At 38.0% G+C, this 17,286-nt stretch overlaps 1 protein-coding gene across 3 annotated transcripts in view; it reads left to right on the top strand.

Moving 5' to 3' along the window:
* The window catches only part of LOC125937310 (BRISC and BRCA1-A complex member 2), a 119,109-nt gene that overhangs the window by 33,711 nt on the left and 68,112 nt on the right, over positions 1 to 17,286 (top strand). For all 3 annotated transcript variants that reach the window (XR_007462347.1, XM_049651919.1, XM_049651920.1), the window contains exon 3: positions 5,080 to 5,156. Coding sequence is in view for 2 of the 3 variants with exons in the window: in XM_049651919.1 (XP_049507876.1) it covers positions 5,080 to 5,156 (77 nt within the window). In the remaining variant the exon portion in view is untranslated. The remainder of the gene's footprint in view (positions 1 to 5,079; positions 5,157 to 17,286) is intronic.

Genomic DNA, 17,286 nt, shown 5'->3' with positions numbered 1-17,286 from the left:
CAGAGGTGAGGATAAGAGTATCTTCTTAATTCCAGGTAAAGCATTAGTTTTTGTCACGGAAAGAGCACAAGACTGGGAGTCAGTTTATGCATTAATTCGGCAAATCTTTATCTCCATATGTAGTTGTTGGAGTATCCGCATCCTGGACACCAGCTATCTATATGCTGGAGATTTGCAGATGATTGAAGGATGCCTGTGTCAAGGGAGACCAAGGTGTGGCCAGAGTGCTCTGGGAGTGCTTTCCAGTCCCAGTGCTCTCACTGAGTGACTGTGAGATCCTTGACCTTCACTGTCATCGTCTGTAAAATGACAGTTGCTGACTTTAGCTTATGATGATAAGTCTGTACTAAAATGTCATCAGTGCTGGATGCTTAGTACTATGCTAGATGCTATACTAGGACATTTAAAAAAGTATAGAACAGTTTTAGCACCAAGAATCTTATGACATGTTTGGGAAGACAAACCACAGTTGGAAACTAGATAAATAATAATCTTGGGAATCACGTGATTAGATGTAAGAAGCTAAGAGATGGATGCAAGTATGTGGGGGTTGTTATGCTTAGCGTTTTACTGTGTGTGTAGTTAGCTGGCTATAGTTCTGTAATAAGGCACTACAGTCAACTGCCTGGTCTGATGCCTTCGGGAATTCCGACTTGATAATTCCCACGTGCATAACCTGCAGAAGGTGGTTGTTTAACTCCCTTTGTTCTCCCATGTGTTAAACTTTAAAATAGTGCATTCCCAGCACATTGAGGTGATTAGAATTTAGTAAAAGATACATTTTTAAGGCATAGTTCTTCATCTAAAAACTTTTTTTTTCAATATAATGCCAAGATTTTTTGTTGTTGTTGTTGTTCTCATTACTGCTGTGTTCTGTGCACCTAGCACAGTGCCTGACAAATGGTAAGCACTCAGGAAATATAGTTGAGGGACAAATTTGAAATTACATTTAGTTGTCAACAATTTTTAAATCATTCAAAATTATCTTGTTATTAAAAGATACTGTTTGGAATACTGTTTTTTTTTTGTTGTTGTTTTTTATGTTTATTTGTGTTGAGGACGAAGCAGAGAGAGAGAGAGAGAGAGAGAGAGAGAGAGCAAGCATGGGGACAGAGAGAGAGAATCCCAAGCAGGCTCCACACTGTCAGCATGGAGCCCAGTGTGGGGCTTGAACCCACAGAACCGTGAGATCATGACCTGAGCCCACGTCAAGAGCAGGTCACTCAACTGACTGAGCCACACAGGCGCCCCTGGAATTTTGGATTTTAAACCTCACATCTAACTGTTAGGACAAGTTGCCATTATAAAAATAGAATTTTAATGAAGCCAGCAGCCTTTTAGTAGCTTTTTCATATTCCTAAAAGGAAATGATTTTCTAGATGAATGAACTTCTCCACTGTATTAGTTATCTGTTACTGACATCTGACTGCAACATCCTGTGGGACTCTATACAACAGCTGCCTAGCCAGGCCATTCCTAAAACCTGACACAGAGAAACTGTGAGGGATAATAAATATTAGCAGTGTGAAGTTTTGTGATATCATAATATAAAGACTTTCATATCTATTTTACTTGAAGACTGTTCATCAGTAGATACCCTGCAGTTTTTTCAAATATAAAAAGGATCTACTTTTTAAAATATTTATGTAATTATAAAATAGTTCATGTTCATCACAAAAATCAAAATAATGCAGAAAGGTAATCAAAGTTGTAAAAATTACTCCAAATCCTGCCACATTTTGGTGTCTCTCCTGAAATCTGTTTCTATGTGTAGACATACATGCACATAGGTCTGTCTTTTCCATAAGTGGAAGCATACTATTCATGTGTGTTTTTCCATCTTTTTAAACTCATGCCCTTGTTTCAGTAACAGAAAAGCTAATGCCCTCCTTGAATGCGATTTGAAATTTCATAGTAAATTAAGTAACGTGACCAAAACCGATTTTAGACAGAGGTAATTTAAGAAAGGGAAATATTTTTAGTTTAATCTTAAAAGAACCCTCAGGTAACATGACCTTGACTTGTTTTCCATAAAGCTGTTGATCCTAGGTAATATGGAAGATAGAGCACAGTAGATATTTTAAATAATTTGCTCAACATTTCATTGGAGAAACTGAGCACTGTTGAGGAGAGAGGCCTGCTAACGGCAGCTTAGTCTTTCCCCTGTTGCCTTGAATGGTTAAGTTCTTGGCCCACATTTGTATATTCCTCTTAGCAAAGCAGAAACCCTGCAGTTAACTGGAGATTAACCATTTTAACTTGGGAATGCTCTTTGGGGAGTGTGACCCCTGCCCTCATCCCCACTCCAAGTAAGTGATTTTTCTGACAATGTACAGCACTCTCAAATGAGTATTGGCAAATTTTTCTTCTGTCTTTTCCGTGATGTTTCCATGGCCCTCATGGATCGGCTCGCCCCCCCCCCCCCCCCCCCGTTACTCGGGCTGTTTCCGCATATGATTTGGCTGTTGTCTCACACTGTACACTCTTGATTCCCCTTCTTCCTAAACTTGCTCTCCTTCTAGTCGTCCCTAGTCAGTAAATCCATGCCTCCATTGACACCGTGGCTCCCCTAGTCCAAGTATCTGTCATCTTTCTTTCCTGAAGTGGACTCCTGTTGGTTTCTGTTTGACTTCTTTACAGTCTCTTTTTCCATACAGTAGACAGGGTGATCTCTTAAAAAGCATAGAATCAGATAATATTACTCTTCTTAAAACCCTCCTTTGAGCTTGGAATAAAACCTGAATTAATTGCCACCACCTACAAGGCTCTGCGCGATCTGTCCCTTGCTTACCCCTGTCCTAATCTTTCTCTGTTCTCTCCCTCATTCACTCTGCTCTAGCTGCATCGCCCAGACATATCAAGATTTCTTCCCCCAGATATATGCAGCTCGTTCCTGCCTTCACGCCTTTGCACCAGCTGCTTCCCCTGCCTGGAGTGCTCTGCCCCAGAACTCGCCTGGGTAGGCCCTAAGCCCGTGGTGTCCTGCAGGTTTCGGATTTCACCTCCTCCGAGGTCTTCCCCAGTCTTCCGTGTAATGTAGCCCCCATTTCGCTGCCACGCTACTTTATTTCCTTCATAACATGTAGCAGTTTCGAACCATTTTTATATCTTCCTCTCTTGTTTATCGCTTCTTTTTCTTTTAACAGAATTTTAAGTTCCATGGGACCGTAGATCTTGTCTGTCTTGTCCACCCTGTATTCCTAACACACAGAACAATGCTCAGTAAATCTTACCTAAGTAAAAAAAAAAAAAAAAAAAAAAAAAAAATGGGGAGGGAACCACTCAGATGGAGAAATGTGCTTTTTAACACCCTAGGGTGGCTGGAGCCAAGCTGTTCACGTAGGAAGGGAAGAAGGAGGAGGGACAGAGCACAAAGCACTGTTTTAGCCTGAGTTAAAGCATAAAGTAAATAATACAAAATGTGGCCCAACAGTGAATGTAACAATTGAGAAACTAATTTCACGTTGAAGAAGGACTAGTTATTCAGACAATCTAGAATCCGATTAATCCTCAGGATTTCCTGTGCTGTTAATAACTTCAGTTGCTAGGCTATATAAGATAATATAAGATATTTTGATCTAATATAAGATAGTTTGATCTTCATGCCTCAAAGAGGCACTTGATTGTGAATGTTCATTATATTTTGTTTTTTATTAAAAAATAATTTTAAGGCATCGTTCATGGAATATGTGCAAGAGAAGAAATTCTTAGTGTTGCTTGTAGGACCATTTCTGTCATTAGATTATATTTTGTAATGCTTTAATTTATGTGTTTTCCATAAGTTTTCAAATAACTGCTGTGCTATGGTCTAGAAAAGATTGTACTATAAGGGAAATATTTTAGTATCTTTAATAAAATATACCCTGGAGATTTTTTTTTAAATTGAACAGTAAAGGAAAATGTGTTCTTAAAACCTATAAGAAATTAAAATCATTTTACTCTGCAATTACTAGTTTAGCTTTGTTGTTTAGTTTATAAACTGTTGTTTTTTGTTGTCCCCTAAAGATAAGAGGAGAAATCAACCTAGTGATTTATGATTAAATACATCTGAGTTAAGCTTTCTGTCTGGTTCTTTTCTCTTTTTACATTTTGGGAAAAAGTTATGGTAAATCTAATATGAGATCTGAGTTAGCTTTTTTAGAGTCCACTTTTCTCAAATTTATTTTCAAATGACTGTTGCCTTCAAAGTGGCCATCCAGGGAAGTTGTACATTTATTCCAACAATGCTTCCATTCCTTAAAATAACTCTTTTCAGAGATGCTTCATAGTCAGTTTTGGAATTATGAAAGAAGCTTGGCATTTTTTGCTTTATTTTATAATTGAAAAACCTCAACTTTTAGAACTAAATGAAGACATATAATTTCCTCAGTTGACTTTGTATTAATATTAATTAATGAAGCCAGTGCTGCTGTCATGCAGTTGAAGTTATGACTTGTGAGACCATGAACGATATCTTGTAAATTTGTTTAAAGAACAAAGAACATTGAAAAGAAACCAAACACCTGAGTGACCAGTTCACCTCCTTTTAAATTTACACTTTATCTGAAACTGAGGGCAGTGCCTTGTGCCCCTCTGCAGAGGGAAGACAAGGGGGTGCCAAATCGAGAGGAAGCACCTCCCCTTTGGGGAGAAAGAGGAAATGACCTGGTGTCAGGAAAAAAGGCCAAAGTGGGCTCTTTTTAGTACTGAGTGAAAGCTAAGAGTCTATATTTAAAATCTGCCCCTAAAACTACTCTTCTTTTACAATTCTTGGCATCAAAGAGTACAGACCTGTTTTGGAAGATACACCTACTTTGAAAGCCCAGATACACGTATTTGAGAGGAGTAGCTGGAGCTTTGTTGGTGTTTGTTGTTAGAAGGCATTTAAGTTCTATTGTGAGATAAACGGATCATGTGTTTCAGGGCAGGTCTTAATGTCTTGGCCTCTGTGACCATCAAGGGCTTTTATTTTGTTTTATAAGCCAGTGCTTTAATCTTTTATCTATAAAGATCACTTTTTTATTTACTTTATTAAATATCATAAACGTGTGGGTTTTTTATAAAAAAAAAATCTTTTCTTATCTTTTTTTTTTTCTAAAGCTGCACATCATTGACTCCTGGACCTAACTGTGACCGATTTAAACTGCACATACCATATGCTGGAGAGACATTAAAATGTAAGTAAATGATGACTATTTTATTGAAAATGTACATTACAGTGCTAGTTATCAGACTTTGTGCTTCAGTTTTTATTTCTGGCTATTAGGTATTATCACTAGGATTTACCACTTAAAAAAATTTTTTTTTAATGTTTATTATTTATTTTTGAGAGACAAAGAGACAGTGTGAGCAGGGGAGGGGCAGAGAGAGAGGGAGACACAATCCAAAGCAGGCTCCAGGCTCTGAGCTGTCAGCACAGAGCCCGATGCGGGGCTTGAACTCGCAAGCTGTTGAGATCACGACCTGAGCCGAAGTCGGATGCTTAACTGACTGAGCCACCCAGGCACTCCTAGGATTTACCACTTTTAAAAAATTTGTCTTTTGGGGCTCCTGGGTGGCTCAGTCGGTTAAGCAGCCGACTTCGGGTCAGGTCACGATCTCGCGGTCCATGAGTTCGAGCCCCGCATCGGGCTCTGTGCTGACAGCTCGGAGCCCAGAGCCTGTTTCAGATTCTGTGTCTCCCTCTCTCTCTGACCCTCCCCCGTTCATGCTCTGTCTCTCTCTGTCTCAAAAATAAATAAACGTTAAAAAAAAAAATTAAAAAAAAAATTTGCCTTTTAATTTGAGTTCTATTCAAAGTAAGGCAGTTGGCAGGGAATAAGCGGTGGTCAAATAGGCATACACTGAAATTCTTAGTTTTTAGGCCTGTGCAGTAGTTCTTGCATTTTTTTCCCTCTACTGACAGATCTTATGTAATTTGTCAACAAAGAGAGTCCATTGCTTTAAAATACCTGACTATTTAGAAACAGCTTTTAGGTAGGAGCTTCTAACTCCCTTCTGGAACTATTGCTGCCAAGAACCAACTCCTGATTGCCACCTGAGCAGAAGAGTCTTCCCTCAGAGACTCTTGGCATAGATTAGGATTGTCAACAGGTTACCTCTTTTATAGCAAGGGTTGGAAATGCAAATGGCAACCGTGGCCAGACTAGTCACAGAAATGAGGGGGACAGGCTAGGTGTGACAATTGGGCACACCTACCGTCTTGAGGGGACTGCCTCTGTTGAGAGGTGGAAATCTGAACTTTTATATAAATTCTTTCATTTTAGGGTCCCAACTACTTTTTCAAAAATTAGAAACATAGTGTGGGCCAACATAAAGTGGGTCAAACCAAATGTGTGTGGGGCCTGGCTCGAGCTCTTCGACCACTGATTTGTGATCTTGATGAAGAGCAGTCAAGACCTACTGTTGGGTTTAGTCCACCGTCTACATCTGCCTACATTGTATCAGCCCTTCTCTGCTGTTATTACCAGTGCTGACGCTCTAGTGCAGCGTGGAAATGATGGTGGCTTTGGTGGGTTAGTCCCAATCTCATCAGGAATTTTCTCTCCGGAGCCTATTCTTGTGGCAAAGAAGGTATTGAAGTCTCTCTGGTCTTGAACAGAGGAATAAGGAACATAAATGTTAAAGATGGGACAGATGAGTAAATAGTGCCTTTCATGTGGACTATTTATTTATTTATTTATTTATTTTTATGAAATTTATTGTCAGATTGGTTTCCATACAACACCCAGTGCTCATCCCAACAGGTGCCCTCCTCAGTGCCCATCACCCACCCTCCCCTCCCTCCCACCCCCCATCAACCCTCAGTTTGTTTTCAGTTTTTAAGAGTCTCTTATGTTTTGGCTCCCTCCCTCTCTAACTTTTTTTTTTCCCTCCCCTCCCTCATGGTCTTCTGTTAAGTTTCTCAGGATTGTGGACTCTTTTTAAATTATAGGCCACCAGGGGCTACATCTTAATATTCTGTAGCATCACAAATGCAACATTAAGCAAAAAATATAGGACATGCTGACTTGTTAACCTGGCGTTACTATTAGATCATTCTCTGGAAACCATTAAAATACATAAGAATTTCACCTGCCTGAGGTAGTGCGACATTCTAGATTGTTTCTGAAAAAATTATTAACTAAATTTAGAAGAAATGATCCAACTAAATCATTCATGTGGCTAAAAATGTAAAAAAGTCCAGAAATTTTTTACACGTGAAAGCTGTAGTCCTCTGTTAGGTTTCTTCCCAAGCCCGGTCCTGTTTCCCGAGGGAGTCACTTACATTTTTTTTTGTAAAACTGTTTCAGTATGTAGTTCTTCTGGGGCTGCTCTCCATATGTCTAAATAATGTTTATGCCTCTGTTTCTTGACATCAATTGTAGATATTATTATCTTTTAACTCTCTGCTCTGATACATAAAGCATTGGCCTGTCTTCATTGAACTCTGTGTCTCTCTTCTTTCTTCCTCTTCAGTGCAATTATATCGCCACGATTGGTTCCTGTGTTGGTTACTCTGTAGCTTGAACATTTTTCCTTTCTTTCTTAAGGACCACTGTCAGCATTGTATGGCACAGCTAAACGAACAGCTCCTAAAACATTCGTGGCACGTGCCTGGCACGCAGTTAGCATCTCTGTGCACTCGTGACAGCTACTTGGTATACTTTTATTTACTTTCCCCTTAACCATAGAGAGTGCCTTTTGGCTCCCCACTTTGTGAGATGAAGGTATTAGCTCCCGCCCTTCCCTCCATGCCTCTTCTTTCACCTCCCAAGTTTTGTATTCTTTTCCTTTTGCATCGTCAAAATTAATAACTTATCGTTTGTTCTAAACCTAGAGTTGTCTTCTGTGCTTCGTTTATAAATCGCTTGAATGCTCCTGTACAGTTATCTCTATGGGATTTGCCTGTAGCCTTCTCTTCCTTTTTCTGTAGCCTGTGTATTGAAAATTCTCTGTTTTGGTAGAATTAAAACATAATTGCTGGAACACAGTAAAATACCTTGCTTAGATTCCACTTCTCTCTCTGCTCTCCTCCCTTTCCTGTAGCCCTTCCTGATCAGTTTTATTTACCATAGTCATAACTAGGTATCTTAATTTCGAAGAGCTCTCTCTTGCTTTTGCTTTCTGTTCCTCTTTCACAACATTTTGTTTTTATTTTATGAATATGGTATCTTGAAAGCTTTCAAAGAACGTGGATTTTTAAAAAAGCTTTCTTAATTATTTTAATTTTCCCCAGGGATTGTATTTTTGTTTGTTTATCATCTTTTCCCCTCTTTACTATTCTGGAGTCTTTCCTTAAATAACAGATGGGTTTCAGTTATCTATGTATGTTTATGACAGACAATAAAACATTGAATAGGACTTCTTTATGGGTAAACCGAGCTTACTGAGTGGTGGATTAATCATGGACGAGCTGTTAGGATGAGGAACTCCTATGTGTCATATTATGGAGTTCAGCTGTTCTGGCTCTCCCCCAAATTGTCCTATTTTTTTTAGCAAATCCCCTATCTTTTTTCAAGGGGGCATACACATCTGGCCACCATACCAGTTTTGGGGGATGGGTATCATAGACTCTTCCTCATGGAGCTTGTAGTTAATTTCCCCATCCTTAGCCCCAGTTTTCATTTTTCCCTTTCCTCACTCTGGATGACTACAAGTTTTTATGGGTCCACCAGGACAGAGGGCTTCCCTCTCAGCAGTAGCCTCTTCCTCACATTCCTGCAGCCAAAGCTTTCTCTGCCCTGTCTCATCAGTTTCTACTCTTCCATTTGCATTCTGCCTTCTAGGAATTTGCGGAAATTGCTCATCTACTGATTGCTATTCTCTTCCCTTCCTCTTCACTTAATGTTGTTTTGAATTCTTATTTTCTGTGTTTCATTATCGTTTAATGGAAGGGTGGGTCTTAGGAGGGAGAAGAAATAAATGTGCGTGGTTAGTCCACAGCCTTTTTGCCAAAAATGATGGAACCTCACAAAGATCTTACTAGCTGTATGAGTTTATGCTGGAAAGCATTTACTAATCTATACCCTTTCATTACTATAAGATTTTCCCAGGGAATCTCTTATAATACTGATGATTAGGGTATTTGCCTGGAATACCCCATATAAGTTAATTATGTCCTCTTAAGCTACTGCTCTATATAATTATTATGTACTAGGGACTTAATTTAGGCTGTAGAATGCTCTGTAATGAATAAAAAATGAACTTTGTATATTGAGGTTCTTCCACATTAAGGTGAGTCAAGGTTCTAGCCTGAAACAGCCCACAGCCAAATAAAAGGAAAAGACAATTGATAACGAACTACGTTTATAAAAGTTCATTGAATTTGAAGAATGAGCTTTTTTTTTTCTTCTGAAATTCTTGGCATTATTTAGGAAGGCTTTCTGAAGGATGTTGGTCTTATGATCAAGCTAATGTTAGAATCCCTTGCTTTAAAAAAATTATCTGGTAAACTTGAAAAGTGGCATACACTTTGAGGTACCGCAGTGTTTCGGCATGGAAGCCAAACTACAAACCTTTTAAAACTTCCAGATGGAAATTGTTTTTTGATAGCTGTTGAAAATGTGATAGAATTGTCAAAAATAAATCAACTACATAAATTATGAAACATAAGCCACTGTTCTCCTGACAGTACAAAAATGGAAAAATTTACACGAAGAAAATCAAAACAAACCTTTTGAGATAGTTAAAACTTAAGTGATGATCAGCAGAACCATCTTTACTGGACTGGTGTTTTGTAAATCTCCCCACATAAATTTGTTCATGTCAGTGATTACATAGCAAGGTTATTTTACTTTCCTTAGTTTGTATAATATTTAGGCTATAGTTAAAGTGTCTTTCTACAAAACAGATGAACATAGGGGAAGTGAAGGAAAAATAAGATAAAAACAGGGAGGGAGGCAAACCATAAGAGACTTTTAAATACAGGGAACAAACTGAGGGTTGCTGGAGGGGATGTGGGTGGGACGATGGGCTAGATGGGTGATGGGCATTAAGGAGGGCACTTGTTGGGATGAGCACTGGGTGTTGTATGTAAGTGATGAATCATTGGGTTCTACTCCTGAAATTAATACTATGCTGTATGTTAACTAACTTGAATTTAAATAAATAAATTAAAAAAAATGAAAAAAGTATCTTTCTTTGTGACTATACTTTAAAATTACAGTATTCCAAAATTAATTGTTTCTAGCTTTTTTTTTTTATATATATAAATGTTTCTGAGAGGAGTTTGTTGAGACATGATGTGTTGGTAGAAGTAGTAATGTAGAACACTCAGATATTTTATTAACCTCGATAATTAGTATAGGTTTATTCTGTGTGCTTTGAAGTTCATGGAAATAGATAATTTACTGTATCAACCAAATTTATTGTAAAAGAATAAATCATTCAAAGCAAATCATTAATTTGCAAAGAATCTTTTTCCCTCTTGGAGAACACTAAGATTTTGCATTGCTTTAAAATTAATGTTACACTCCGTTTTCTTTTCTTTCTTTCTTTTTTTTTTTTTTTAACTCCTTCATTTTACTTTTAAAAAACCTGGCAAGGCCAAACACTTCCTACATATGTTTTTACTCCATCCATTTTTGTAACCTCAAATATATTATATCCAAGATCAGTAAGGTCATAGTGGTTAGTTATCACAAGACCTGTGATTGAGTTCCACATTCTACAACCAACACAGTGTTCATCTTTACATAATTAGCTATTATTCTGTACAACCAATATTTAACAAAAGTAGTTTTCTAAAACAAATACATACCACTGAAGAGTTACGTAGTTTAACAGTCCTTGGAAAATAACTGTCATTGCAAACAGAAAAGCTCTTTGCCTTGTTGGGGAAACAGACCCAGAATGAAACTTAATTTCGTGGTAGCAAGAGATGAATAAGTATAGATTTAAATTATATTCTGTGGTAACTACTAAATAAATATTGTTTAACTCATACCTTTATCTTTCTAAGCACGGGGTAATGTCTAACCCAGGGCTTTACAGTCTCAAAGCCATTTGTGTAAACAACTTTATCTGAAGTTTCTCATTAAATCCTATTGAAAACTTGCGGTGGGTGGTTTCAAGAATAATTTTAACCAAGGCTGACTCGAGGTATTTGGAGCTTATAGTGATTTTATTTCATAACTTTAAATTCAGTGAAGTTAGAGATGGACACTGCGTTGTTTATTAAATGATGTCTCCAGGCCCCAGCATGGTAAAGATACTCAGTTCAATATTTGTTGAAGGAATGGAGTAAATGCATGCATGCGGGAATTAATGAAGCTTAACGTTCAGATTTTTATTGGTTGAAGTATCATGTTATAAAGAATGTGGCGTTCTGTCATTTGTATCTGTCTTTTGCCAAAAGAAACTCAGTCTTTAGAAGTTATTGATTATACAAGGAATTTTTAAATTGGAACAGTGCTGTTAACAATTCAGAAAAAAGCGAGGATCATAGAATACTCTGTAGATTTGGAGTCTGTATCAATTTTGTCTTTATATATTTCACTTTGTCCTCAAAGTAGATTAATGAAAAAAGCATGTAACTCAAATTTATATTTCAGAATATTTTATATATTAGAAAACAGTTATTCTATAAATGTTCCCTCTGTGAACAAAGGAAACAGTGCAGTTAATGATAATGAAAGACAAGGGAGAGGACATATTTCTCCCACGAATTCGTGCATTGATTCCTACAGACTTACCCACATTCAAAATTAAATCACTGAAATAAAAAAGACCAGAAGATGACAGCACATTAGGAGTGGTGTTCTTGTTTCTTCAGCTCTTTTAATGTGAAGAGACAACCGTTGGTCAGTGCAAGAATTGCCAATTTGTGAAAGATTCTCCTGCAAGATCTCAAAAGATGTCTGAATTAAAGAGAAGTCCTTGAATTTCACGATGGTAGAAGAGACAACCGGTACTTACTCGAACAGGATTGGAAAAGTGAATCTTCAGTGATCGAGACTGATTTACATAAAATACAGGTTAAGGGCTAGGATGATGCCACTAAACTGAGTGAAAATCTACCAATTATAACAAAACTCAGAGGAAGATTGATGAGCTTCCTATAAACACATATTTGTAAATATAGCAGCTCTAGTCACTGTGTTTAACACTCTTGAAGAAATTACTGTGTTTGTGTTTTTGTGGACCCAATGAATAGGGCAGGGAGGGAGGCTGTTTTGCTATTTTATTTCCTTTCCCTAGCTTATTGCCTGGCATTTAGAAGGGCTCCTTTAATAGATGTTAGTGGAATGCATTAACTGTGTTCGTTCTTTGGATCTGGCCATGGTGAGGTTTGATGAAGAAGTGAGAGAACTTTGAAGTATTCTCACTTTTACAAGTTCTTTGAATGGCACTACTTATGTAACTATATAAAGAGATTATTTAAAAAAAAAATTTTTTTTTAATGTTTATTTATTTTTGAGACAGAGAGAGACAGAGCATGAACGGGGGAGGGGCAGAGAGAGAGGGAGAACAGAATCCGAAACAGGCTCCAGGCTCTGAGCTGTCAGCACAGAGCCCGACGCGGGGCTCGAACTCACGGACCGTGAGATCATGACCTGAGCCGAAGTTGGACGCTTAACCGACCAAGCCACCCAGGCGCCCCATATAAAGAGATTATTGAAACGTTTTAAATATATTGAGCAAGTCTGTGGCCAGTACCAAACTGTTTGCTAGCATTGGTTTCAAATTTGAAATTATCTTTTGTTTAAAATTTGTATTTTTCATACTAACAATTTTTTCTTAATCAGGGACTGTTTGCTTATAAGAAACCCATTGAAAGAAACATAAAGAGGGTGTTTGTCGGGGCGCCTGGGTGGCGCAGTCGGTTAAGCGTCCGACTTCAGCCAGGTCACGATCTCATGGTCCGTGAGTTCGAGCCCCGCGTCAGGCTCTGGGCTGATGGCTCAGAGCCTGGAGCCTGTTTCCGATTCTGTGTCTCCCTCTCTCTCTGTCCCTCCCCCGTTCATGCTCTGTCTCTCTCTGTCCCAAAAATCAATAAACGTTGAAAAAAAAAAAAAATTAAAAAAAAAAAAAAAAAAAGAGGGTGTTTGTCTTTATGAGGAATTAAATGAATTCCATGGTGCCCAAGGGCAGGAAGCACAGCCCAGGCCTCAGAGGGGCTGGAACCTGGGACTGGCAGGAGGTGGACACTATAGACTCAGTTGGCATTTGTCCTTGTTTGTCTGTCTCTCCTGCAACACGCTCTGTTGTCACTTGATTCCCATTATTGTTTTTCCCAAGATTTCTCTGTTTCTCCTCACATCGAGTGGAATGGGCTGAGCCCCCTGTGTGGTAACTCAGTTCAGGGCCACCAGAGACAGCCTATGGTCTTTGAGTCTAAATTCCTGGGAGAGAAGGTTTGATTGGCAGCTTGGACTGGGTGCCCACTCCTGATCCAGTGGTTTGGCCAAGAGTTTTGGGTGATGGTTACCAGGGGACAGTTTTAGCACAAGGGAAGCATGAGCTGGGCAGGTACCCTGAGAGGCATCAATTACATTGTTACAGGAATTCTTTCTAAAGAGGTTCCAAATGAAACTATAGACATTTGCCGTTTGTCTTTAACAATCGGAGCAATACAGTTGTTTATCATTTGAGAGGAATGATGAACTTTTCAAAGCCGTTTGCAACAGAGTGAAGAAGTCATGCCAAAAAATTACCCCCAAAGGTTTTGAACTGGAAAGACTTTCCTAGAGGAAAATCCTTATTTTCAGAGGAGAAAGTGAAAAAAAAGATTTTGATTTGGATACTCCATTCTCTCCCATGTCCTCAGAGGAACATTGTAAAATTACTGTTCATTTCCAAGGCTTTCATACGACATCACTGAATTTAAATTTGTATTTTTTGGGGAATGATTGCAATGAAATGAAACCAACCTTAGAACTGCTCTTTCAATGGAATGTTTTATTAAACAGTGGTGAAACATATACAAAGATTTTTGCAGACACGTTGCAAATAGTGTTCCAGAACTTCTACTTTACTGGATCTTGAAACTCAACTTCATTTTTGATTCCATCCCTTTAAGTGGCTTGCGTGTGCGTGCATTTACACAGCACTTCTTGTACTGCAGGTCTGTTACATACTGTTTTGTAGCTAGCTGCATTGTAAACTCAGAATGCTCTTTTTTTCCTGTTCTTCATCCTGTAAGATCTTTCTTATGCAGCACTGTGTAGAGACACTCTGGGTCCTGACACTGATGGCTGTCAAACAGAAACTAAACACCAGAGACGTAGCACCCGAAGGTCCCAGCGGTGTTGTGGCGAATGTTGCACCAGCTGAGAAAGATATTTAGGTCCTGTTGATTTAATCTTATCTGTAAGAATTTTGCACTTTGTTTGGTTTGTTACTATACCTTGTATTTTGAATTTTTACCAGGAGGTCCAGAAGCTGGCTGCAGTGGCTATAGCTGTTGGCCCTTTTGTTGGGATGGCAGTGTGATTTCTTTCTTACGTTGTTTTTTTTTTTTTTCTTTTTAAGTTTATTTATTTATTTTGAGTGTGTGCGTGAGCGTGAGAGAGAAAGAGAGAGAGAGCGAGCGAGCAGGGGAGGGGCAGAGAGAGGGAGAGAGAGAGAGAATCCCAAGCAGCATACAGCCGGCCTTGGGGCTTGAACCCACGAACTGTGAGATCATGACCTGAGCCGAAACCAAGAGTTGGATGCCTAACCGACCGAGCCACCCAGGCATCTGTTTTTCTTACACTGTCAAAAATAATCGGTTTGGAAAATGTTAACCGAGTAATCTTTCTGTGTTAACCCTGTCCTCCTCCCCTACAGTATTTTAGTGACTGAATCCCTCAGCCTGGCATTCAAGACTGTCAACAGCCTGCCATTACCGCCTCTCTGTACCCCCTTGTTGGAGCTCAGCTGACAGCAATCCAAGTCAAAAGCCTACACGACCAATTTGTTCATTGAACTTCTCAAATACCCCACCTTTCCAGTTTCAGCTTTTGTTCACACAGTTTAGTTTGGCTTTAGTAGGATGGACCAAGGAAATAATAAAGCATCCTGACTGTTTTTGTGGCATATTTGGTTCTTCATTGGCACTCACAAATCTGCCACTCTACTGGATGCGCTGTCTAGGAGTTTCCTTGGCCAGCTCTCTTCTTGCCTCCGAGATCACCTGCAGGGAGAGGAGGCGTTAACCATTTTCATTCTGACTTTTAACAGCTGAGCTAAGTAAAAAGTTGGACACTCTGTCCAGGGACTTAGTATTTTGCATCATGCTGAGGGGCATTATAATTTGCCTTGGTAGCATAGTTCATTTTACTTTTATTTTTATCCTTTTAAAAGATTCATTTACTTAAAGAATATTATTATCTAGCATTCAGGATATTTTTAGAGGCTAATTAGGGAGGCAGGTCACCTTTGATGTAGTGAATGTTCTAAAAGGCAAGTAAGAAGTGCTAATTTTGTGGATTAGACATTATCTCTCCCTTAGATTTTGAGGATTCCTTTGTCCTGGTATTTCGGAACATCTTATTTTCTTGGAATTCATGGAATGTGAGAAAAATTTCTGGTTATAGTTTATTAAAAATAGCTGATAGATAGAATTGCTAAAATAACTTATTGAACATTTATTTTGTAGAGCATTTGTTTTGTGGCTTATTTATATATGTGATGTCATTTAATCACATGGCACCTCTGAGGTGGAAATGTATATTCCTTTTTTAAATATTAACTTTATTGAGGTATAACTTACATATAATAAAATGTGCGCACACTTCAACACATTTTGTCAGTTGTAAACACTCGAGTAACCAAACCATAGTCAAGATACAGAACATTTCCATCCCCCCAAGATATAGAACATTTCATTCCGTCTACAGATCGATCTCCTCCATCACCATCCCCGCAAACCCTGAGCCTTCTCTCTGAAACCATAAACCAGTTGTTCCTGTTTTAGAATTTCATAGAAATGGAATCATATACTATGTAGTTTTTGGTACATGGCTTCTTTCATTAAGCATAATGTTTGGAGATTCATCCATATTTTCCCTTGTATCAGTACTTTGTTTCCTTTATTGCTGGGTAGTATTGCATTGTATCTGTACAAGTGCCACAGTTTTTTGTATACATTCATCTGTTGAGGACATTTGAGTTTCCAGTTTTTGACTGTTATGAATAAAGCTATCACATTTTTGTACATGTCTTTTGTGGAGATATGTCTTGATTTTCTTGGGTGCATAACCTAGGAGTGGTGTTGCTGTGTTGTAAGCTAAGTGTATGTTCATAAATAATTACTAAACTGTTTCCCAAAGTGGTTGTACTGTTTTACATTCCTATTAGCAATTTAGGAGCAGTCTAGGTATTCTGTGTTTTTGTCCACACTTGGTATTGTTATTATTTTTAGCTATATTCCTTCTAGTGGATGCGTACTGGTATCTCATTGTGGTTTTAATTTGCATTTTTATATGCTTATTGGCTATCCATATATCTTTTGTTGTGAAATACCTATTCACATCTGTTGCTCAACGTTTTGATTGGATTGTCGGGCTTTTTGTTGAGTTGTAGGTAGTCTTTATATAGCCTAGAAAGAAGTTGTTTGTTGCTTTGTCAATATTTTCTTCCAGTCTGTGGCTTCCCTTTTTCTTTTCTTTTCTTTTTTTCCCTTTTTATTTTCTTAATGATGTCTTTCCAAGAACAGAAGTTTTTAACATTGATGAAGTCCAGTTTAACAGTTTTTTCTTTTATAGTTTATGCTTTTGACTTTTTGTTTACGGAATCTTTTCCTACCTGAAGATCTTGAATATTTTCTTCTAGAAGTTTTCTATTTTTACCTCAGACATTTTGGTCTATGATTTATTTTTAGTTGATTTTGACCACATATATGTTCATTAACCATTTAAGTGTGAGTCTGTTTCTGATTTCATATTGAATTCCACTGATATGTCTATCCTCATGTGACTATAACACCGCCTTTATTACTATAGCTTTAGAGTAAGTCTTTAAATTAGTGTTAAGTCCTACAAACTTAATTTTTCAAAGCTCTTTTGGCTATTCTAGGTCCTTAGTATATTCATAGAAATTTTAGAATCAGCTTGTCAGATGTCTGCAGAAGTCCTGCTTGGAATTGCATTCAATCTGAAGATCAGTTTGTAGAGAATTCACATCTTAATATCACCATTAGGTGAAAATGGTAGCCTCTCCATTATTAGGTCTTCTTTAATTTCTTCCAGTATCTTGTAGTTTTTTTTGTGAACAGGTCTTGACAATTTTTCTTAAATCTACCTCAAAGTATTTCATATTTTTGAGGCTAACTTATAGCATATATAGGTTTTTTTTGGAACTTTATCTAATTCTTTGTTGCTGATCTCGTGAAATATCATTGAT

Source organism: Panthera uncia (assembly GCF_023721935.1).
Source record: "Panthera uncia isolate 11264 chromosome A3 unlocalized genomic scaffold, Puncia_PCG_1.0 HiC_scaffold_12, whole genome shotgun sequence".
NCBI lineage: Eukaryota > Metazoa > Chordata > Mammalia > Carnivora > Felidae > Panthera > Panthera uncia.
This window is presented reverse-complemented; position numbering and strand designations above follow the sequence as displayed.